The sequence below is a fragment of the Heterodontus francisci genome, chromosome 26, assembly GCF_036365525.1.
Source record: "Heterodontus francisci isolate sHetFra1 chromosome 26, sHetFra1.hap1, whole genome shotgun sequence".
Taxonomy (NCBI): Eukaryota; Metazoa; Chordata; class Chondrichthyes; order Heterodontiformes; family Heterodontidae; genus Heterodontus; species Heterodontus francisci.
Genome location: NC_090396.1, coordinates 28,934,287 through 28,958,030, shown reverse-complemented (window position 1 = coordinate 28,958,030; position 23,744 = coordinate 28,934,287). Strand labels below are relative to the sequence as shown.

Sequence of the window (23,744 nt, the reverse complement as noted above, 5' to 3'; positions counted from 1 at the left end):
GGACAGTTTAACCACAACTAATGTCCATATCACTACCAAGTTTGTAAGAAATGATTTTTGAATTGAACTGCAATTGATGTAGCAGATGGATGTGGAGCTGGCTGTCTGCTGACATCTACTGCATAGCTGAAGGGTGAATCAGAAGCTTTTTATACCCAGGTCCTTGTCAGCACCTTCAGCACAGAGCTTGGGAGGATAAAGTCCAGCACAGAGGCTGAATCCATTATGTTTAGAGATTACAACAGACTTGTGGGCTCCTGAAGTGAAGTAGGTTCATGCAGTGGCTCAGCTGAAGATAGGCAACGAGTATGGTACCCATCACCTTCACATCATATAGATGATTGCTTTGTCCAGAAACAGTGATAGACAATTGAGACATTTTCAAACCCATTTAGTTTATCAGATAATATCTGATTTAACAATACATTTTAACTTACTTCATTAGCTTTGGTTCCTGTTTAACTGAGCCCCAGGTTATTTTGAATTGTTGAATGAGCGTTCATAATACTTTAAAGATGGGATATTAGTACCTGAGTTGCGTAATAAGCAAATGTTGTCAGTGCCTTATGTTGGCTGTTATAAAGATTATTTCAAGTCAAACAGTGTTTTCTTCTCAAAGTTAAACAGAATCCTGAAACTCAGCTAGTGATTCAGTCAATAAGTTAATTCCCTGGAATAGTATTGGCTCATACAGATAAATGAAGGCTTCAGGTTTGATCCCTCATGTGTTATAAGTTAGCTGACTACAGGGTTTATTTCCCTGGGCTATAAAAACAAACATCAGCAAAGATTGCCATTCATGATCACTAATGCAGTGATCCCTGCTGAAACATGCATTTGTGTGCACATTGAATGAGGACAGACTGAGCTTGGATGCACAGGTTCCCAAGGTAAAATAGCTTACCAACATTCACTGCCTAGACTTACACTTGAGAGAGGTAGCAGAGAGCTGTTCATACTCGTACTTCAAAAAACATCAAATTTTATTTAAGAAGAAATTGGGGTTGGGGGGGCAAAGGGGGCAATTCCTTCCAGGCAAATACCTTAGTTCTGATTTGTTGGCCCCAGTTTTTTTAGAAAGCTTGATCTCATTACGAAAATGATAAAAGTGGGGGCTGGATTTTACGTCAGGCGGACAGGAGCTGTAAAAGTCGGTAACAAGCCCGCTTCTGCCCAGCCAGGGGAATCCGTCCCGCATTTTATGGGTCCTCGGGCTTTAATTGTTCCGAGGCGGGACTTCCACCCACTTGAGGGAGGAAGTCCCGCCTCATTGAGCTGCCGGGAATCTTCAGACCGGCAGCTCTTAGTCCCAGCAGAACCACCGCGACCGGTGGCCACTGCTGGGACTGCAGCCCAGCTGAGGACATGGAGCCAGGAGTGCAGGTAAGTTATGGTTGCCTCGCCAGGGTAATCAGTTGCGCCCCAGCAAGGCAAGGATGGTCGTTTGGGGGGAAGGGGAGCATCTCGGGTCCTGGGGGTGGTTGGGGAAGCGGGGACGGCCCTCATTCAGGCACCCTGTGCCTGTTTGTCTGGGCCCCCCCTTACTGGTGCGCTGAGAGGCCACCAGGTTTCACTGGGCAGCCTTTCACGTCTCCGACGCCCACTTGCCATGGGTAAAATCCTTATGAAGGCAGGCAAAGGGCCTAACTTGGCCGTTGAGTAGCCACTTGAGGGCCTTGATTGGACTGGGATGGCCGGCCCGCCCGTTTCTTGCCACCCACCACCTCCCCCCCCCCCACCCCCCCTGGCCCACGTAAAGTGGGGAGGATGCGGGAGTGGGTCGGGAAGGCCTTGTGGAGCCTCCCGCTCAATTTTACACCACCTCCCCAACACCATCCGGCTTGCTGGGTGTGGCATAAAATTCCGGCCTGGGTCAAATATCAGACTAGGGAAACTAGAAGGCTGATATTAAAGATAGAGATAGTGGAGATAAAGAAAAATCTTACTGCAAATATTTAAGTATTCAAAACTTTGCAGTAACTGCTGGAATATTACTGGAAGAGCCTGGGGGAGGGCCTCACAGTTTTCTTATAGTTAACAGCTTTGACCTTTTGCTTCTTAAAGTATGCCTGCATGCCTCTCGATGTCGGTGTCTGTAATGAGAGCTCTCTGTTTTATGTTATCAGGCCATAAATACTGCTCTCTGATATTTTCTGTAGCATGTAATGCAGCAGTGTGTATAAATCATGTGAAAGGACATCTTTAAATGAGAGTGACAGTGACAAACCTACTGCATACGTGTCTACACGTTTGTGTGGCCAAGCCATGTGGAGCATCTGCTGTGCTGTTTTCTTTGTGTCATTGAAGTGCAGTGATTTGTGGAGTTACAGGCACAGGCTATACCCTTGTGCCTTGGGATAACGTACTTTGGTTTATTTAAAGACTAGTGGAATCAACTTGTTGGGTGGGAGATGTGGTGTAGGCTTCAGATGAACACAATTCCTGAAAGAGACAAGATCCTGCGTTCCTCCACAGCGTCTGCTGTCAGGCAACAAGCTCAATTGAGGCATTTGCAACAATTTGAACTTTATTTCCAGAGCTTTTGTTTTTAAACATGAATATTGTGCCCATATGGATGTTAGTGATGGGGAATGGACTACACCTCACTGAGGCTGGAATTTTACGGTGTGGCAGTCGCCCCGCCCACCAGCTAAAATGTTGGGGGAGAGCCCGCCTCAACTGGGCCTGGAGGCCACGCTGCAATTTTGCGTGGCCCAGGCCCTTAATTGGCCCTGTTCGAGACTTCCATTCCTCTAAGGCAGGAAGTCCTGCCTCCAAGAGCTGCTGGCCAATTAGAGGGCCGGAAGATCCTCGGTCCCAGCAGCGCCACTGGGAGTGGTGGCCACTGTTGGGACGGCATCCAGCAAGAAGAGAACGATGGACGTCACCCTTCAAAAAGGTAAGCGGAGTTTGGTTTTCACCAGGGACAATCGGCTGGGCCCTGGCGAGGCGGGTGGGAGTCAGAGAGCAGGGTGGGTGTGGGGGGTAGTTTTAAACAGTTGCAGCCCATGCTACGGAGGGGCTCTCTGTGAGGCACAGGGTGCCCAATCAGGAGGGCCCTCCCCAGCCTGCAAGGAGGCCAGCAGGTATTACGGGGCAGTCTCCTTAGGTGCTGAACTGCCATCCACCGCTCTTAAGATGCCTGTGGCGGCAGGAATAGGCCCTTAAGTGGCAATTAATTGGCCACTTGAGGGTCTCAATTCGTCTGTGGTGAGCAAGCTTTTGCCTCCTCCCTTGTTACTAGTAAAATAGCGGTCAGGGTGGGTAGGCAATGGGCAGTCGATTTTACATTCTCCCCCCCCCCCCCCCCCCTCCACCTCCCAGTCCGCTCCCGGGGGGGTATAAAATTCCAACCCCAGTGTCAAGGACTTTTGGGGCAGCTCCTTCTACTGTGTGTCAACAACGGGCAGCACAGTGGTGAGCACTGCAGCCTCACAGCTCCAGTGACCCAGGTTCAGTTCTTGGTACTGCCAGTGTGGAGTTTGCAAGTTCTCCCTGTGACCGTGTGGGTTTCCGCTGGGTGCTCCAGTTTCCTCCCACTGCCAAAGACTTGCAAGTTGATAGCTAAATTGGCCATTGTAAATTGCCCTTAATGTAGGTTGGAGAATGATAGAGAATATGGGATTAATGTAGGATTAGTATAAATGGGTGGTTGATGGTCAGAACAGACTCGGTGGGCCGAAGGGCCTGTTTCAGTGCTGTATCATTCTATAATCTATAAAAACATACCTCAATCACAACCTCAGAAGTGTGCCCCCTTCTGTACCAGTATGGCAAATTTCCATTTCTTACACCATCCTTCTGATGGACACTGAGTGAGATTGTCAGTTTAATGCTGATTGAGAGCCAAATTAGAGTCATGTTTGTGCCCATGTCTGCTAGGAACTGGACAAACTCATTCAATGTAGGATTCTTCCAGCCACTAGTTAGAGTTTCCAACTCTGGTTGGATGCACTCTTGGATTTTTCACCCCATGATCTCCTGCCTCCAACTGCCCAGCTGAGTCAAACGCCTTTTTCCGCTATTTACAATGTTTTTATTACTTCGAAACAAAAGTGTTTAAAAATTTTTGTGTTAGAAAACGATCTTTTATAATGCCCCTATTTACTTTATTTCCCTGGGTTGCTTGCAGTGTTATTCAGCAGATCAATCCTGGAGACTCCAGGACAATCCTGGAGGGTTGGCAACCCTACCACTAGACCGTTCATCCATTAGCTTTGGGTAGATTTGAATTGGATCCTATCAGCAAAAGACCATTGTGTAACACAGTGCACCATTCAAGCCCTGTTGCAAATTATTTTTTAATTCATTCTTCTAAGGAAGAATTTAAAATTGAATGCAACTGAATAGTGGTGCTGTAGACTTCTTAAACTTGTTCTTACGAAACTTGCAAAATGTCTTGCATCACAATTTATTGAGATAACGACCTCCCTTTTTATTTCACTCAAGAAATGCTTTTGCTTGTTGTAAATGGCTGCTGGTTGGTTCAATACGATATTAACATCAAAAAAGGAAAATAAAGTTTCTACTATTGCAACAACAGCAGCTGTGTCAGAATTTGCTACTTTATGAAATTCTGTGGATGGTACAAGGTGGCACAATAAGACAGTTAGCTGTCAGATATCATTTTGGTCACAATGTACAGCCAGTTAGACAACAACCAGATGGATAGGTGGCAGAAGTAAAACATTCTCTCCTCCTACCTTCTCTGAAGTGCTGCTGCTTTCCCTTTGCTGTATCTAACTAAGTGTGTGACTGAATGATAAACGGCAGGATTGTTATTTGGCAGATCACATGGCAGGTTCCATTACCTAGTGTTCTGCCCCATCAACAGCTACAGTTGACTTTGTCAAGATAGTCCTATTTCTCAACACTTCAGTTATCAGGAGACCTCCGGGGTCAAGAGCTGTTGTCAGTGTGATCCCATAATCCTGGAAAACTTCCTAGCAATTTGTGCTCTTTGATAATAACAGAGAATGGCTAAAGGAAACCTTCTAATGACATCATTCTATGATTCAGTCCTTGCCACAGGAACATTGTGTTCTTTCTGTAGTAAAAGCATTTTGTCAAGTTTAATAGACATGACCATTCAATGCTGTCTGGGTGAGTGAATGACAACAAGCAGGGCATGTAATAACACTTAGTATGAGTCATTTCAAGAGTTCACTTTTGTATATATCTATCTTAAAAATGATGTCCCATTACAGCAGTTCACATTCTTTAGTCGCCACAAAGATCCAAGATATTTTAGAAAGCTTTAAAAGTTCTCTGTTATGAAAACACATATTTTGTTACCTTATGAGTTTGGCGATTTTTTTTTTCTTTTATTTTATAATGGATTTAGTTTTTTTTAGAACAAAATTTTATCTGGTCCACAAAATACAGTGAAATCCACCTCCAATAAAAGTCTCTTACATGATATCACCTTGTGGTTCGCAGACCATTCTTTTTGTAGGCCCTACTAAGCAAACTTTGTTCATGGAATGAGTGTCGGAGGACTTTCAAATGAATGCTCCCATTAACAGAGTGCTGACCAATTGGGATGTATGAAATCTGTCCTAAATAGAGAGTAAACTGAGGAATTAATTAAAATCAGAAGTGGAAGAAAAGAAGTCATGCAGCATTATGGACCTAGGAACAAATATATGTTCAAAATAAAAATCCAACATTTGCTAGTATCAGATTTTGATACATATAAATAATTTATCATTGCAAGTTTCTGTTTCGATTTGAACTTCCTTACTGTGGACAGGAACAATTGTTTTGGTTTAGAATCTGTTATAAATTATTGTAAAGTGACAGTTTTGTTAGCACATTCCTTTGTATTTGCATTTTCCAAAAATAACCTCCAGTATTGGAGTGAGTCCACCCAATGCAGTCCCACCGGGAATACATGTTTGATTACTGGAGCAGTGTACAACGCGCCAAGCTCAAAGTGATGTGCTTTGTGACATCAGGCTCTGCATCCAAGCCAGGACATTACATCGGGTGAAGAAGCAGACATTGCTCGCCCTACACCACCATATTAATCCAAGCAAGTGAAAAAAGGGTGCATGGGGAATTGACTTCTGACTCGTATGAAAATATGTCTCAAATATGCTTTTGCTCATTACTGGCTGACTTCTCTAAATAACTTTGTGAGCGTCTTTAGTGAAATAAATTTCCCATGTTCATTTTCCAAAGAATGCTACACAGCTGCAAAGTGTTGTAGTCAAGAGATGGAAAGCAGATTTGAGATCCCATATATATGTTAATGCCAACCCAGGAGTCTTTTAAAATGTGTTCAGACATCTGCCGATAATGGGGCTAAACAGATAAGTTTTCCAATTAAGACGTTTACTGATTGAATTTTTCAGTAATCTACTACAAATTATTTTTCAATAAAATGACACTGAATGGGGTATAAATATCATCACAGATTAGTGACTTTAAATGATTGAATTCACTGCCACGATCGGATTAATCCCCACACTGAATACACCAGGAGTGACTGTCAGGAACAGCATAAAGCTATATTGAATACACAGGGAGTGACAGTCAGGATCAGAATAACCTCACACTGAATACATTGGGAGTCACTGCCAAGCTCGGAATAACCCACACACTGAACGAGGAAATGAAAACATCCTAGATGTTTTAAATCCATGCGTGAAGGAATGATTTGAGGCAACCATTAAAATGGTTCTAATAAGATTATGATCTGCAAGATTAGTACCTGGCAACTCTTTCTAGATGTTTATTATTTGTTGTGTAATAATTGCAAAGCACCTATTACAAGGAAACTGTTCTAACAATTCGCTTGTGGGGACAATTTAGACTTGGTCTTTCAGTTTTGATGTTGCGTTTGCCTTCAATGTCAATGCAATTAAAAGGCACACTTAAGTGTATATTTCAGGGTATGTCAATTATATTTGCCTCAGGAGCCATTGTTTGGTTTATTAGAAACCTAAAGAAAATAAGAACTTCAAAAGTCGAATCTTGCCTGCTTATTCCTGACATTCGAGCAAACGAGTTGCTTACACTGTTGTTTTTCTTTTGTCAACAGTTGACCAAGTTAATTTCCCTAAAGTCCCCGACACATTTTCCTTTGAGGAAGACAGCAGCAATGATGCACTGTCTCCAGAGCAACCCAGAAGTCAGGAATCCCAGGGATCAGAGAGTTCGCCATCAGAGCCAAAGTTCACAGAGTCGTCATCACCTCTAGCAACCACTACAATACAGGTAGGTTGCCACTGCTTTACCTGAAGAGATAGTCCAAGATTAATTTCTCTGTTCACAGAAAATGCAGCTGCTAACTGTTGGGTGCTTTTTGCACTACGAGCAATATAATAATCTGATCGTAGTGCACATTTCATGTTGATGCAAAGTGATTTTGGTTTGCAATATTGTGAATTGCTGTGGAACTTGAGTGTGAAATCACTTCAGATTGAATTTAAGCAAGTAATACCACAAGCAAAGTTTGAAAGTTTCCAAGATTCTGACTGCCCGAGAGCTTTTTAAATTTTGCTGGTACCAAGTCATCTGCCCTCCTTGGCTGTAGAGTTGTGCAGTTTGTAGCAATTCAATTCTTAAAATATGTGCAGCATCTCTCATAGATTTATTAGATATTTCTTTGATCATAGTACATGATTTCAGAATAATGTCAAATGAGGAAGAATAAACAGGTGTCCAGTTGCGACTGTAAATTCCATTTGTTTTGTCACTTATTAAAACTGTTAATTTCTTGGTTTTGTACTTGAACAGCAATTCATAAAGCTCAGGCATTTTACAGCAAATTGTTAGAAGCTAGTTGAACAGAAGCACCACCAGAGTAGGGAGTGGGTAAGGTCGTAAGGGAGGCACACACGGGTTGGACATGGTGTGCGAGGGCATGCCCACAGGTGTTGGGTGATGCTTCGTGTGCAACATCTTACAGGTGAGTCAGCAAGATACCAGCACAATTCAAGTACAGTCAATTCATGATCTCCTCTTACTTGGCTATTGCCTTATTGCAAGTTCTTTTTTTTATTCTTTTCAATATTCAGGTTGCTTTTTCAAACAGTTATGGTAGTGTGGCAGTTATTGTAATGGTTCTAGACTAGCAACTTGGAGGGTGAGAATTCAAATTGCATTGTGGCAAGTTGTGGAATTGAAGTTGGTGCCTCTCGTAATGTTTGGCCGGAGGAAAATCACCATGAAAACTGCCAGGATGTCATAAAAATCCAACTGGTTCACTAGTGAAGAGAACGTGCCACCCCTGCCTCATCTGGCCTACACATGACTGTAGTCCATGCTACATAGTTGACTGCTAATGCCTTCTGAAGTGGCCACTCAATTGTCAGGCAATAAGTGATAACTAACCTTGCTAATGTCACAGATGCTCCTTTTTTAAATAGTTGAACCAAAATGTTCACTCAGAAATATAAACCTGATTACCAGATACTTGCCCTGTCATTCTGATTGCAGTGTTTGTAGAATTTTCATCAAGTTTCATTAAATTTTTTTCTTACATTTCCTTTCCTTCTCTTTTTTTTCACTCTCTTGTAATACAATCTTTATTTCCGTCTCTTCTTACACTAATAAAAGACAAATTTAGGACTGAAGCAGGGAAACTGTACTTCACCCTGAGAGATCAACACAGAATGGACTTCGCAGTAGAGTAATGGAAGAGAAAAGCCTAGACTTATTTAAGAAATGATTTGTTATTGGAATGGAAGGAATCTAGGGTATTTCTGGAAGTGAGGTGGGCTAAATGACCATATATATTTATATTTATCTTCTCACCTTCTGGCCTGCCAAACCTCATTTTTCATTTATTGTTTTAAGTGTCTAAACATAGGTGAAGTGCCAAGGACCTTAATACAGGACAGGTCCAAGGCTGAAATGTGTAGGAGAGAAGACATGGTGAATCAGAAGGAGGTAGACCTTGAAATTACAGAGAGGATCTCCTGGCGTAACATTGGGAGAACCCCTGTGGAAATGGTTTCCATGCCAGAAAATAGACATTCACACTATTTTCCTGAATGTTCCACCAGAGTTATGGCAGTAGATTGGTGGAAATGCCCTATGGAACTTCAGAGTTATGGTTGTGTTTGTAAAAACTGCAGAGTTTAGGCAGAAGGGAAGATGGGAATTAATAGTAAGAATGAAACTTTATTGATTCTGCAAGTGGAAAGATATATCTCTATAAAATATTTAGATATAGGCACAGAATTTGCTCTGGTGGGGCATCGTAGAGCATGTTTGTTACATCGTTCTTCCTTACCTAACAGGTCACCCTTTTTGCAGTATAAATTGCAAGGGCATCTGGAATCTTGGTGATTAACAGGACCTACAGTCTATTTCCTTAACCAACTTAATGATAGAGAAAGAAACATAGGAACAAAGAGAAGAAAATAAGGCGAATTAGAGTCCAATCAGATTCCGAAAGAGAAATAAAGAGAGGGAAATAAAGATTATATTACAAGAGAGTCAAAAAGAGATGGAAAGGGAAAGTAAGAAAAGCATATTTAATTTTACATTTTAAGGATCTCTAGGAATAAATTTATGACATGAAGGAATGAGACTTCACAATTTCATTGTTCCCTTTCTGGGCCAGAGAGGTTGAATGGCATTGCAGGAACTTAAATCCAGTAATCAAAAGGTCTTTACAATATTAAGTAACAAATCTAAACTTACTGCAGTGAATTTAATTCATTGTTAACTGTGCAAATACAGCAATTTCTTGAAGCACACAGGGAAGTTGATGGCGAGATGTCGTTTTCACGGGGCTAATGGAGGAGCAGCACAGGTTGTCCTGCAACTTGTACTGATTTGCAACTCATTGGGTATTGCTTCCTTGCCACAAATTGCTAAGATTTTTTAATACGCTAAGAATGACCTTTGCTGTGAACTTACCATTATTTTACCAAATTCTGAGCCATTGTCATTAATACATATGTGCAAACATCAACTACCATTAAAATGTATTGTAAATGAATATTTTACATTGTCTAACTCACCTTGTGAGGTTTGATTGGTATAAGCTTACCAAGGTTATAGATTAAAAATTTGTGGTATTGTTCATTAATTTATAGTTTTCAAGAGTGTTTCAAACCTCCAAGATCTTTGTTTTAGTTGAAATATTATTGATGACTAGATCCTAACATTATTTGTCTTATGCTTTCTAAGGTTATGAAATAATAGTGTAGAGTATTTTTGCCCGGAATTTTATACCACCCCAGTGAGCCGGATGGTGGCAGGGGGGCGAGGGAGTGGGGGTGGTGGTGTAAAATGGAGCGGGTGGCTCCAGAAGGCCTTCCTGACTCGCTCCCACCTCCGCCCCACTTTACGTAGGGCGGGGGGAGGAAAACGGGCCACCCGCCCCAAGCCAATCGAGGCCCTTAAGTAGCCAATGAACAGCCACTTAAGGGCCTACACCCGCCTCTACGGGGATTTTACCCAGAGCACGTGGGCGGCCTGGAGCTGGGAAAAGCCACTCGGTGAAAGCTGTCGGCCTCTCCGCACCCCAGGGTGGGGCCCTGACAATCAGGCACAGGGTGACCGATTGAGGGCCGCCCACACTTCCCCAACCACCCCCAGGACCCAAGACGACCTTCCTTCACCCCAAACAACCACCCTTGCCTCGCCGGGGCACAACCAATTACTCCCGGCGAGGCAACCCAAACTTACCTACTGTCCTGGCTCCATGTCCTCGGCTGGGCTGCAGTCCTAGCAGTGGCCACCACTCCCAGTGGCGCTGCTGGGGCTAAGAGCTGCTGGCCCGATGATTGGCCGGCAGCTCAATGAGGTGGGACTTCCTCCCTCTAGCGGGTGGAAGTCCTGCCTCGGAACAATTAAAATCTGGGGACCCGTAAATTACGGGACGGATCCCCAGGCTAGATGGAAGCGGGTTCGCCACTGAATTTTACGTCAGTGGCCAGCTCCCATCTGCCCGATGTAAAATCCAGCTGATTGTGTCAGCCAATCATTGTGTAGATTTCCATGAATTATGACTATATGATAGCTGCTGACCAATTAGTGCAAAATGTAGTTTTGTTATATATTCCAAAGAAGAGCAATATAAAAAATATACTGTGAGGGATTAGCAGAAGTTATGCAAAGTGTGAAAGAGACCAGAATTTGAATATTTGCATCTAAGCCAGGATATTGATATCCATCAGCTGGCGACATTATATTTGTGTTTCTTCTTTTGGGCCTCCTTATCTCGAGAGACAATGGATACGCGCCTGGAGGTGGTCAGTGGTTTGTGAAGCAGCGCCTGGAGTGGCTATAAAGGCCAATTCTAGAGTGACAGGCTTTTCCACAGGTGCTGCAGAGAAATTTGTTTGTCAGGGCTGTTACACAGTTGGCTCTCCCCTTGCGCCTCTGTCTTTTTTCCTGCCAACTGCTAAGTCTCTTCGACTCGCCACATTTTAGCTCTGTCTTTATGGCTGCCCGCCAGCTCTGGCGAACGCTGGCAACTGACTCCCACGACTTGTGATCAATGTCACAGGATTTCATGTCGCGTTTGCAGACGTCTTTAAAGCGGAGACATGGACGGCCGGTGGGTCTGATACCAGTGACGAGCTCGCTGTACAATGTGTCTTTGGGGATCCTGCCATCTTCCATGTGGCTCACATGGCCAAGCCATCTCAAGCGCCGCTGACTCAGTAGTGTGTACAAGCTGGGGATGTTGGCCGCCTCGAGGACTTCTGTGTTGGAGATACGGTCCTGCCACCTGATGCCAAGTATTCTCCGGAGGCAGCGAAGATGGAATGAATTGAGACGTCGCTCTTGGCTGACATACGTTGTCCAGGCCTCGCTGCCATAGAGCAAGGTACTGAGGACACTGAGGACAACATATACTACATATACTACATGTGTACTACATATACAAATACTGTATGCAAAAATAGTAAACAATTATAACTTCCCCAGATGATGTATATGTTTACAAAATATATTTGTTTGTACATTGCCCAGAAAACTAGGTACCGAGGCATTTCACGGGACTTGTGTAAAATCTGTATCCAATGGATTTTGAGCTACTAGTCTGTCTATGATGTTGTCTCCACATTCTATATGTTTGGTAAATTAATATTATGCCCCAGGTGGGAGCGATGATCATTATGGTGTCCTGTGTGTTTCTTGAATGATTGTTGAACTGAAAGTGACAGTTTCTTGGCTCCAGCTCTGGCTCCTCATACCAATATCTTGGCAGTGGGCATAATTGTTAATGTGCCAACAATTGTATATTGTGGCATGAGACTGATAAACTACTATTGGTTTCACGTTTATGAACATTTAAGTAAAACCATCTGATCTGATGGATAGCTCCATGTAGCTCAAAAGTCCAATTACGTGTGCTTAGTTTGGCAAATGGAAGACCATTTTCAAAATATTTGTAAGGTCAGAAGATCATTTGCAGCTCACAGTTTTGTTGCAAAGCTTTTTCAGATAGCAGTGACTGTCAAACTGTCATGATGTGTAACTGCCAGGAATTTACAGCACTCTCCATTTGCATGGTCAGAGGTTTTAGAAATGGATCACTGGACAGTTTGTTAATGCCCCAATTTTCCAACCCTTTGCTGCTTGGATCTCTCAAGAGATGTTGCTTCTCAATCCTTCTGACAGCATAGTCTTAAGAATGCTGCAGAGGAAATTTGTTTTAAGTTTGTGTGCAGGGCTTGCTTCTGGAAGGTTTGGAAGGAGGTTTTCGAAAGGTTTGCTTTTTAATGCCTTCAAAAGTCAACCAGTGTTGATGTCTCTGATGTGTCTACTGCTTCTCACTTGCTCAAGCCTCTTCTGTTGAAAGCACTGGTACTAACAGTGTTCACCACCTTCTGCAGTGAGTTGGGCAAAAAGATGTGTGGAAGAATGAATGTCAGAAAAGAACGAACAGGTCAAAAATAAATGAGCACTAAATGAGAATAAAGGCAGTGATAGAGAAATGAACTGGAAGAAAAATAAAATAGCTGTTTTCATGCCTGTGTTACCAGTCTGTTGAAAGCAGAATACCTTTCACATCAGCAACATTAGGTCTGTTCCTGATGAAGCTCAGTTCAGGCTTTGCAAAAATCCTCCAAATGGCCTTCAATAAAGCTGTACTATACAACTATTTTTTTTTAAGAGCAAACCTTTCAAATGCAGGTGGTTTGTTTTTATGAATTTTTGATGTATGTGTCTATATTTGTCTTTGCTTTTATAGTTGCTTGTGTGTGTGTTTGTATGCACACCCAGGATTCAAGCGTCTTGACTCCCATGCCTACAATAGTGAATCTCAGTTTAAATCCAAAATATGCAAAGTTCTTTTTTGTGTTGTTTTGCATTTCTTTCGTTAATAACTATTACAGGTTTAATTTTACAGTTGGCGGTGTTGTCTTAATTTATCAGATTTATCAGTTGCCACTCGGTCAGAACTGGAATTTTGAAAACTTAAATTTGGCACTTGATGCTGCCCTTACCTTTCAAATTATTTTATTGTCTTGGAAGCTGTAAAGTGCTTTGGGACATCCTGCAGTCATGTAAGGTGCTGTATCAATGCAAATTTGGGTCTTCAGTTCTTAATTCAAATGCTGTTGAGGTTTGAGCTCTGCTTTCCTCATCAGGAAGCTAGCCTGAATACCTTGCAACAGCAGGAATATGTTATCTTGTTGGCAAAGAGAAAAAATTGGACTGGTCACATCCCTACAAAGCATATCTTTGAGTAACACAGTTTGGTGCACAGTTGATGCTGACTATTGAGGGGTTTGCAGGATTCACCGTACTGATTCAGATAATGCCAGTGAAGAAGAGGCAGCAGAGATGTTTAAAAGGAAATTAGTTTTTTTAACATTCCATTGTTAAATAGCAATTATTAATTTGGTCTTCAAAGTGTTTTAGACTTGGTTGTACCACATAAAAATATTGGCAATTTCACACCTCTGTAGATACAAATGTATCAAGCTGTTGCCAAGATATTCAACAAACTGGCACATCTGCCAATTTGATCCACCAGAACACATTTGTCTAATAAGGTGCACTAGCAAGAGCTGTTGAGCCTGTGGCCTGCTCATCTTTTCCTAGTGGTGATGGATTATGTGAACTGCCAGAAGGAGAGTGGGGTCAAATATGAAAATGGAGGAGTAATACTGAAGGATGCAGCCAACTAACTTTTTCCATTGTTTTTACAGTATCTGCCTCACCTCTCCCAGCAGTGTGACCTAAACAGGCCTACATCTAATAATCAGATCAACCACCCAGGAAGCCAAAACCAGCTGAATGGGCAGATTACCACGCCAATACCAGTGCCAGCTATAGTTAAAGTAAGCTCGAATTGCTTTCTAATTAGACTTATCATCTGACCACACTAGAGAGAGCTATTAAACATTTTTAATGCGACACTTCAATAGAAAATGGAAAGCAAAATGTCATTAAAATAAATTAATTGAAGGAAAATACTTATTTGTCCTTAAAAGACTGGTTTTCTCAGTAAAGTGTCAAAGATGACATTTTTAACTTTTAGCAATAGGATAGTTATGAAGAGGTTTTCCCTCCTCTTCACATGACGGTTAACAGTTTTGACAGTTTTTTTACCATTGATTTCTGTTGTAACAAGATACTCTGTGCTTTACAGTGCTGCAGGTTGTCGACCTTGCCATTCAGTGTTTTCATTTCCTGAGCATTTTGGAGAAATCAAAGATGGGCTCCCCCTTAAAATCAGACCCAAATTTTTGTGCAACCTATGCCAATTAAACTGCCAGCGGCCTGGTTTCCACATTGATATGAACCCAGTATTGGTCAGTATAATCTGCTGCTGAAACCTTCATTCATGCCTTTGTTACCTCCAGACTTGACTATTCCAATATTGTCCTGGGCGGCATTTCATCTTCCACCCTTCATAAACTGGAGTGCATCCAAATGTCTACTGCCCATATCCTAACTCATACCAAGTCCCATTCACACATCACCCCATGTGCTTGTTGACCTACATTGGCTTGTAGTCTGGCAACGCCTCGATTTCATTCTTATTTACAAATCCTTCCATGGCCTCGCTCCTCCCTAACTCTGTAACCTCCTGCAGCCTTACAATCCTCCAAGATCTCGGTGGTCCTCCAATTCTGGCCTCTTGAGCATCCCCGATTTTAATCACTTCACCGTTGGCAGCCATGCCTTCAACTGCCTAGGCCCTAAGAAAAACCTCTCCACTTCTCTACCCCACTTTCCTCCATTAAGATGCTCCTTAAAATCTATCTCTTTTGTTTGTTCTAATATCTCCTTATGTGCTTGGTGTAAAATTTTGTATGATAAAGCTCCTGTGAAGCACCTTGGGATGTTTTATTATATTGAATGAGGTATATAAAAGCAAGTTGTTTCTTTTTTGGGGGGGTGGTGAAGGGTGAACGGCATACTGTATTGTCAAGTCCTGTTTAAACATAAATGTAAATAGCATCTGAATAGCATGCAAGGCTGTCAAATCAGAGGGTTTAATCCTGCATCACTTCCAAACATCTTTACTAGGTAGGCTTTTCCCATGAATAATAGAAACCTAACAACATTATTGGGACTTTATTAAAAGAATGCTGTAGTTAACAATCCAGAACCTAAGGGCAGAAAAATCTGAAACAAACTATTTAATAAACTGGCAAGAGGAGGTAGCAAAAGGGATACAAGGAATATAATGTTTACAATGTGTGCAGCAGTCCTTTCTTACCGAGTATGTAAAAGGACAAACGAGAAGGAGCACTGATGAATCTAGTCATGGGAAATGAATCAGAACAGATAAGAGAGATAAGCATAGGGGAAAATATAGACAACTGTGATCACAACATAATAAGGTTTAAGATAAAGATTGAGGAGGATATCTGTAAGCCAAAGGCCAAAATAATAAATTGGAAAATACCAGATTTTTAAAGGGGTGAGAATGGAATTAGACAAATTTACTGACATGCAAAGAAATAGAACATTAAAACGGTTATCAAGAGACTCCAGGAGAAATATTTCCAACTGAAAAGCAAAAAACAAACTCGTCAGTAATGACACACCATGGATGAGTAGGAAATAAAGGCAAAATGAAGCTAAAGAGAAAGGCATACACAAAGTGCTTAGACAACAAAGGAGTGAATAACAAAACAGAACATAAAATGATTCAGAAAGAGGTCAAAAACAATTAGGAGACCAAAGAGAAACTACAAGATTAAATTATCAAGCAATATAAAAAGAAATAGTGAGGTCTTCTGCAGAAGACCTAAATAATGAAAGAAAATTCAGTATAGGGACAGGGCCACTAAAGGATACACAAATTAAACTCACAAGTAATGACAGCGTAATGACAGAAATATTAAATCATTATTTTGCATCGGCATTTGCTAGGGAGACTAACATGGTGGAAATGACATCAGAAGAAGAGATCAAAAAAGATACAAAGACATAAGATAGATAATTCAATGATAAACTAAAAAAAGCTTAGAGAGGATAAAACCCCTGGTCTGGATGGATTGCATCATGCAAATTAAAAGAAGTTAGGGAAGAAATAGATGAGACACTATGACACACACACACATATAAATTCATTAGTAAAGGGAATATGCCATAAGATTGTTGGACAGCTAATGTGATTCCTATATTCAAAAGGGGAGATAGAACAAGTCCAGGGAATTGTAGAGCAATTAGCTTTAACATTGGTGGTAGAAAAGATAATGGAATCCTTTCAAAGATGCAATGGAAAAGCATCTGGAAACTGAAAATATAGTAAAGAGTAATCAGCACGGATTTCTAATGAAAGGTCACGGACCTCAAACGTTAACTCTGTTTTTCTCTCCACAGATGCTGTCAGACCTGCTGAGTATTTCCAGCATTTCTTGTTTTTATTTCAGATTTCCATCATCTGCAGTATTTTGCTTTTATTCAAAAGGGATGGTCATGCTTGACCAATCTTACAGATTTTTTTGAAGAAGCAACAGAAAGTTTAGATAAGAGTAATGTAGTAGATGTAAAATATTTAGATTTCCAAAAGGCCTTCAATAAGATACCACTTGGTAGACTCATGACTAAGGTTAGAATATGTGCAGTCAGGTGACAAGTCGCAGAATGGATAGCTGGCTACAAAACAGAAAACAAAGAGTAGAGGTTAAAGGTAGTTACTCAGACTGGCAAAAAATCAGAAGTGGTGTTCCACAAGGATTGGTGCCGGGACCACTGTTATTCATCATTTGCATAAAAGATTTGGACTCACAAATCGGAAGTACAGTTTCAAAATTTGCGGAAAACAACAAATTGGTGGGGCATAACTAATACTGAGAAGGACTGTGACAAAACACAGAAAGCCTTTAATAACCTTGCAGAATTTGTGTGTAATTGGCAAATGAACTTCAATATAGATAAGTGTGAGGTGGTACATTTTGCCAGTCTCATACTCCTTGGAAAGTATGTGCCCTAAATGAGATAGAGGAGCAGAGGATCTGGAGCTACACATGCACACATCACTAAAATTAGCGCCACAGATTCATAAGACCACTACAAAGCAAAGAAAAGCTAACAAGGGATAGAATTAAAAAGCAGAAAAGTTATGTGAAACTTGTAAAGAAACTTGGTTAGACCAAACTTGGAGAACTCCAAACAGCTCTGGTCTCCATATTATATAAAAGCTACTGGAGAAGGTATAAAAAAAGATTTACTGGTAAGATAACAGAACTGAGAGGTTATAATGATCAGGAAAGATTGAATAGGCTGGGGCTCTTTTCTCCATAAAAGAGAAAACTGAGGGTGACCTAATAGTGGTCAGTAGGATTGTGAAAGGGTTTGATAGGGTAGATGTAGAGAAGCTATTTCCACTTGTGGTAGACACCAAGACTAGGGGTCATAAATATAATTACGAACTGTATCGGGAAAATTTTCGTTTGCTGTAAAATGTATATGGCATGAAAAATGAAATGGAAGGGTTGTGAGGCAACTCACTCCTGCATTGGAGGAAACTGACCTCCTTTGCACTGTTTGTAATTTTTGACTTGGTGCTGTTTAGAACTGTTTTGTCATGTATTTTTTTTTTACAGATTTTTATGAATAAAATATACTTTGGAAAAAAAAAAATCCAATAGGGAAATCAGGAGAAACTTCACTACCTAGTGAGTGGTAAAACTGTGGAGTTTGTTACCCCAAGGAGTAGTTGTGGCAACTAGCATCGATGTATTTAAGGGGAAGCTAGATAAACACATGAGGGAGAAAGGAATAGAAGGATATGTTAATGGGGTTAGATGGAGAAGGATGGGAGGAGGCTCATGTGGGGCAGAAACGCTGGCATGGACCTGTTTGGCCAAATGACTTGTTTCAGTGCTGTGAGAACAATGTAACTATGTAATAAAGGATAGTGCTTACAAAAGGATGTACGATGCCATACAATCAAGTGCAATATTGAACTGCTTCACAAACCACTGACCACCTCCAGGCGCATATCCATTGTCTCTCGAGATAAGGAGGCCAAAGATAGATTGAACTGATACATTGCACAGCAGGTGTCTTTCGGTTGGAAATAAAAATCAGTACTGTTTAATTTGTAAAATATTTATCATCATATGATGATAGAAAGGTGGGATATGTTGTTTTCCAAACAATAATGCTACTGCATTATTATATTTCACCCGACAGCACTTTCATATATCATATCTGATTATTGGCTGCCCCTGCATCCTTTCACTGTGTTGGAAAATGATTGAGGATATTGTGCTTTGAAAGTCGCCTCTGATTCTTTGAGAATTCTTTTGCATGCTGGGGTTGGAATGCTGAAGAACAGGTTCAAATTTATTAATAATAACCAGATTTTTCTTTATTCTTTAGAACTTCCTACAGGGTTGGCACTCATCTGTTACTTCATTCCATTCAATCCCTTCACAGTGGTTTTTGAGCCCGTTTATAACTACCATATAACTGCATTGTCAAGAATAATTTATCAGAACTGAAAGTTTAATTTTTTTGTTTTACAATTGATCTGCATTGCTTTCATCTCAAAAATTATCACAAATTACATCTGTGCATAGTTTGTACTGGCAAAGAGAAGCTATTTTTAAAATAAAATTGACTTTTGCAATGCTCGCTCCAAAAGAAAATAGGATTTGTTAAAAAACAAAGATTGCTTCGGTCAGGAACCTGTATTGAAGTTATTAAGAAACTTACATGAAGGGTCAGGACACAGCAAGGGGATGAAAAGCACAGGAGAGATGTGGTAAATGAGAGCTTAGTGATACCAAGTTCTAACTTAAGTGGCTGTAGATTGTCTGATGAATGAGACTTACTCTGCTTCACCTTGGCATCAGTTTAGGCCATGAAGCTCAGTGTACACAACACAAATTTAGCTTCAGTGTGAAGCCAGAACAACTTTGCATCATTGCACCATTTTAGTGGGAATAGTTAGATTCACCAATGAGGTTCTTTAGACCCAGATGCACCATTCCTTGAGACATCTCATTTATCCTAAACCACCTGTGTTACAGTCCAAAATGTATTACTGCCATGCCAACAGGCATTCGTTCTCCTATCACAGGCCTCAGCTTATCACCTTAAGGTAGTAAACTAAAGAGATGGCTGCGTCAAATGTCAAATTGGATTCCCAGATTTGCCCCTCAACCTACAAACGATACTATAGTTTGAACTATACTTTTTTGCAGTATTCTGCAAATACATCAGCAAGGAGAATTAATCACAATTTTTGATACTTGAATATGCCTATTAAATGGTCTAAAGATTAAAAGGAGTTTAAATATTCACTTTTTTTCTTCCATTAAAATTAGACAAAACCATCTGCAGATGGAAAAAACCAGCGCCACAAGAAGCCAAAGGACACAAAACCAAAGGTGAAGAAACTGAAATATCACCAGTACATTCCACCGGATCAAAAGCCAGAGAAGTCCCCACCTCCAATGGATTCAGCCTACGCTAGGCTGCTTCAACAGCAACAGCTCTTCCTCCAGCTGCAGATATTAAGCCAGCAACAACATCACCAGCAGCATCATTACAACTATCAGAACATTCTCCCCACATCTCTAAAGTGAGTAAGCTTAAAGCATTGTCTATTTGAAAAGAAATCAATGAATGTTCTTTGAGTAGTTATCTTCTCTATCCTGATCATTATCCAGTGGCTTCTGCAGGAAAGGGCATATTTGTGGATGTAAGTTGAGGATGAGACCATGATCAACTTTGAAGCCTCCATGACCAATATCCTGCTTTGTGGCAAAGGGGTAGTAAATAAAAGGAAATATAAAGAGATTATCTCTGGTCTCAATGTGACTCTTGTTCAAAGATCTTGTACAGTAGCATCGTGGTTATGTAACTAGACTAGTAAACCAGAGGACCTGGATTAATAATCTGGAGACATGAGTTCAGATCCCAGCTAGGGAACTTAAATCCCACTAATTGAATAAGTCTGGAATGAAAAGCTAATATCAGCAATGGTGAACATGAAACTACTGGAAATTATTTGGTTCACTAATGTCCTTCAGAGAAGAAAATCTGCTGTCCTTGCCCAGTTTGGCCTAGATGTGATTTCAAATCCACAGCAATATGGTTGACTTTTAATTTCCCTCTGAAATGGCCGAGCAAGTCACTCCGTTGTATTCATAAAGGCAGCTCACCACTACCTTCTCGCGAGAAATTAGGGATGGGCCTTGAAAGTGACATACACATCCTTTAAAGGAATTAAAAGAACAATCTTGTCCACTGTTATTGTGATAGTTCAGTTTCTTTGCAGTTTCCATAGGTAGCTCCCAGCATAATATGATCCGAAACTCACACCTTTAAGGATGCCATAAACAGTGAGTAGGAGTAGCATGCTGCAGCATTTACAATTACTGTTTTACCATGATATTTTGGACCAGAGCTGCCCATTATGCATTCCTCTCCATTGCCAAAGGTGGAAACAACCATGACACCAAATCATATAATTGAGGCTAAAACCAATAGTCACATTCATTTACACGATATTTAATCACACAGGAACATAAAGAATACAACAGATAATTTGCAATACACAAAATTTTAAATACGCAAGTCTTTACAAATAATGGGATAGATTTTCAACGTGCTACCCAGATGTCACAAGAGCATTCTGATCAGCCTTAATAGCAAGGGCTCTATTTTCAGTTTCATGCCCATGCAGCAAGACCTGGAGAACATTAAGGCTTGGGCTGCTAAGTGGCAAGTAACATTCACACCACACAAGTGCTAGGCAATGACTATCTCCAACAAGAGAAAAGCTACCATCTCCCCTTGACATTTAACAGCATGACCATCACTGAATCTCCCCCATCAATATCCTTGGGGTTACCATTGAACAGAAACTTAGCTGGACCAGCCATATAAATACTGTGGCTACAAGAGCAGGTCAGAAGCTGGGAATTCTGCGGCATGTAACTTGCCTCCTGACTCCCCAAAGCCTGTCCACCATCTACAAGGCACAAGTCAGGAGTGTGATGGAATACTTGCCTGGATGAATGCAGCTCCAACAACATTCAAGAAGCTCGACACTATCCAAAACAAAACAGCCCATTTGATCGGCACCCCATCCACCAACTTAAACATTCACTCCTTCCACCACCAGTACACAGTGGCAACAGTGTGTAACATCACCAATGTTCCTTCGACAGCACCTTCCAAGCCTGCAACCTCTACCACCTAGAAGGACAAGAGCAGCAGACACATGGGAACACCACCATCTGCAAGTTGCCCTGCAAGTCACACAACATCCTGGCCTGGATCTAAATTGTTATTCCTTCACTATTGCTGGGTCAAAAACCTCAAACTCCCTTCCTAACAGCACTCTGGGTGTACCTACATCACATGGACCGCAGTGGTTTAAGAAGGCAGCTCACCACCACCTTCTCAAGGACAATTAGGGATGGGCAACAAATGCTGGCCTTGCTAGCGATGCACACATCCAATGAATGAAAGAATGAATGAAAAAAGAAGCTTCTTTAGCTGCCTCAGTCATGCATATGGTTCTAAACTGGATACTCCATTTCATTTGTTCTGTACCATTGGAAGAAATCAGTGATAAATTACATCACAGACAAATTTCAAAAAAATAATTGAAAATACCCAAGTATTGTTTTTTCAAATAAGAACAGAAAATGCTGCAAAAACTCAGCAGGTCTGGCAGCATTTGTGGAGAAATCTGACGAAAAGTCATTGACCTGAAACATTAACTCTGTTTCTCTCTCCACAAATGCAGATGGACCTGCTGAGTTTTTGCCGCATTTTCTGTTTTTATTTTAGATTTCCAGCATTCACAGTATTTTACTCTTATATTCCTTTCAAACTGGTAGTTGCATTGATTACCCAATTAATAACGAATTGCATCCAACTTGATAATAGTTCGAAAAAGAAAAAGAACAAATGCTGGAAATGCACAGCTGGCTGATCACAACTTGAAAAGAAAGATAGGTTATTGGTTTAAGTCTGACCTCTGATCGGCAATGGATGTTTTTTTGTGCATTCATTCATGGGATGTGGGCATTGCTGGCAAAGCTGGTATTTATTACCCATCCCTAATTGTCCTTGAGACAGTGGTGGTGAGCCACCCAACCACGTTGCTGTGGATCTGGAGTCATAAATAGGCCAGACTGGATAAGGATGGATGATTTCCTTGCCTGAAGGATATTCGTGAACCGGATGTGTTTTTATGATTACCCGGTAGTCTCATGGTCGCCATTACTGATACTAACATTTTATTGCAAATTTATTTAACTAATTGAATTTAAATTCCCGCAGCTGCCGTGGTGGGATTTGAACTCATGTCTCCGGATCATTAGTCTAGGGCTCTGGACTACTAGTCTAGTAACATAACCAATAACCTATTGTACCATACAAAATGCTACATTGTCAGAAGTGAAAAGCATTGCGATTACTAAATGTGTTTATCTAGATGTAATGAATGCTTTGAATGCTTTTTACAGGCAGTCTGGTGAGCAGCTTTCTAGAAACACTTGCACTTCCACCACTACCGTCCCAAGCAGCAGTCTGTCTCCAGTGAAGTCCACACTGTCAGGTCAAACCACTGGCTCTCCTTTGAAACCGGGACCTCTTCCATCCAATCTGGATGACTTGAAAGTATGTTCAACCCCATATACGATGTTCACTAATAGGCTGTTTGCAATTAAAAATGTACATGCATTTCAAATACATCAAGATAGCAGTTCATTTTCTTATGATTAAAAAAAGTTGCTCAGATAATATCCGGATGCTCTGCTTATTGTTGATAAAGATAGTTGCCTGTAAATTTTGCGGGCAATCCTCCATTGGCAAGGGGCACTGGAAGCCCTACAAAAACGACGAAAACTACTACATTTGGCCGTTTGTACCATTTTACTGGGGTTGGCGCCAATTCCCCACTGCAGTTACATCAGGAGACTGGAAGAACCCAGTGGAATTTCAGGACCAGTGAGTTCAGAGCATTTCAGTTATTATGCTCCAACAGCTCTTCTACTCACAGGACTACAGCTAAGAATTTGAGAATCCAGATGCATTGTTTTCAGTGTTTGCTTTTCTTTCGCTGCATGGATATTCTCAAAGTTTTTTTTATGCAACTAGAGATCTCTTGTAGTGTTGCTTGCAGTAAATCAGTTATGCTATTTGATAAGGACCAATATCATCACATATTACTCTGCTGCTAAAATGTAGCTGTGTCCCTTTCAGCACTCCCTTAAATGCTTCACTGCTATCTGTTTCACCCATTCCATATGGCAGCAGGTACCACATTCACACCACTCTCTGCATGAAGAAGTGCCTCCTGAAGTCTTTATTTGATTGATGAATAACTA

General features: G+C 41.1%; 1 protein-coding gene across 14 annotated transcripts in view; it reads left to right on the top strand.

The window, feature by feature from the left end:
* The window catches only part of LOC137384241 (myocardin-like), a 755,068-nt gene that overhangs the window by 713,395 nt on the left and 17,929 nt on the right, over window positions 1-23,744 (top strand). For 12 of the 14 annotated variants that reach the window (XM_068057971.1, XM_068057968.1, XM_068057962.1 and 9 more), the window contains 4 exons: window positions 7,046-7,221; window positions 14,133-14,264; window positions 19,722-19,978; window positions 22,881-23,034. In XM_068057971.1, coding sequence (XP_067914072.1) covers window positions 7,046-7,221; window positions 14,133-14,264; window positions 19,722-19,978; window positions 22,881-23,034 — 719 coding nt within the window. Of the gene's footprint in view, window positions 1-2,697; window positions 2,900-7,045; window positions 7,222-14,132; window positions 14,265-19,721; window positions 19,979-22,880; window positions 23,035-23,744 lie in introns of those variants that run through there. The other 2 variants (XM_068057975.1, XM_068057973.1) reach the window with 2 other exon arrangements.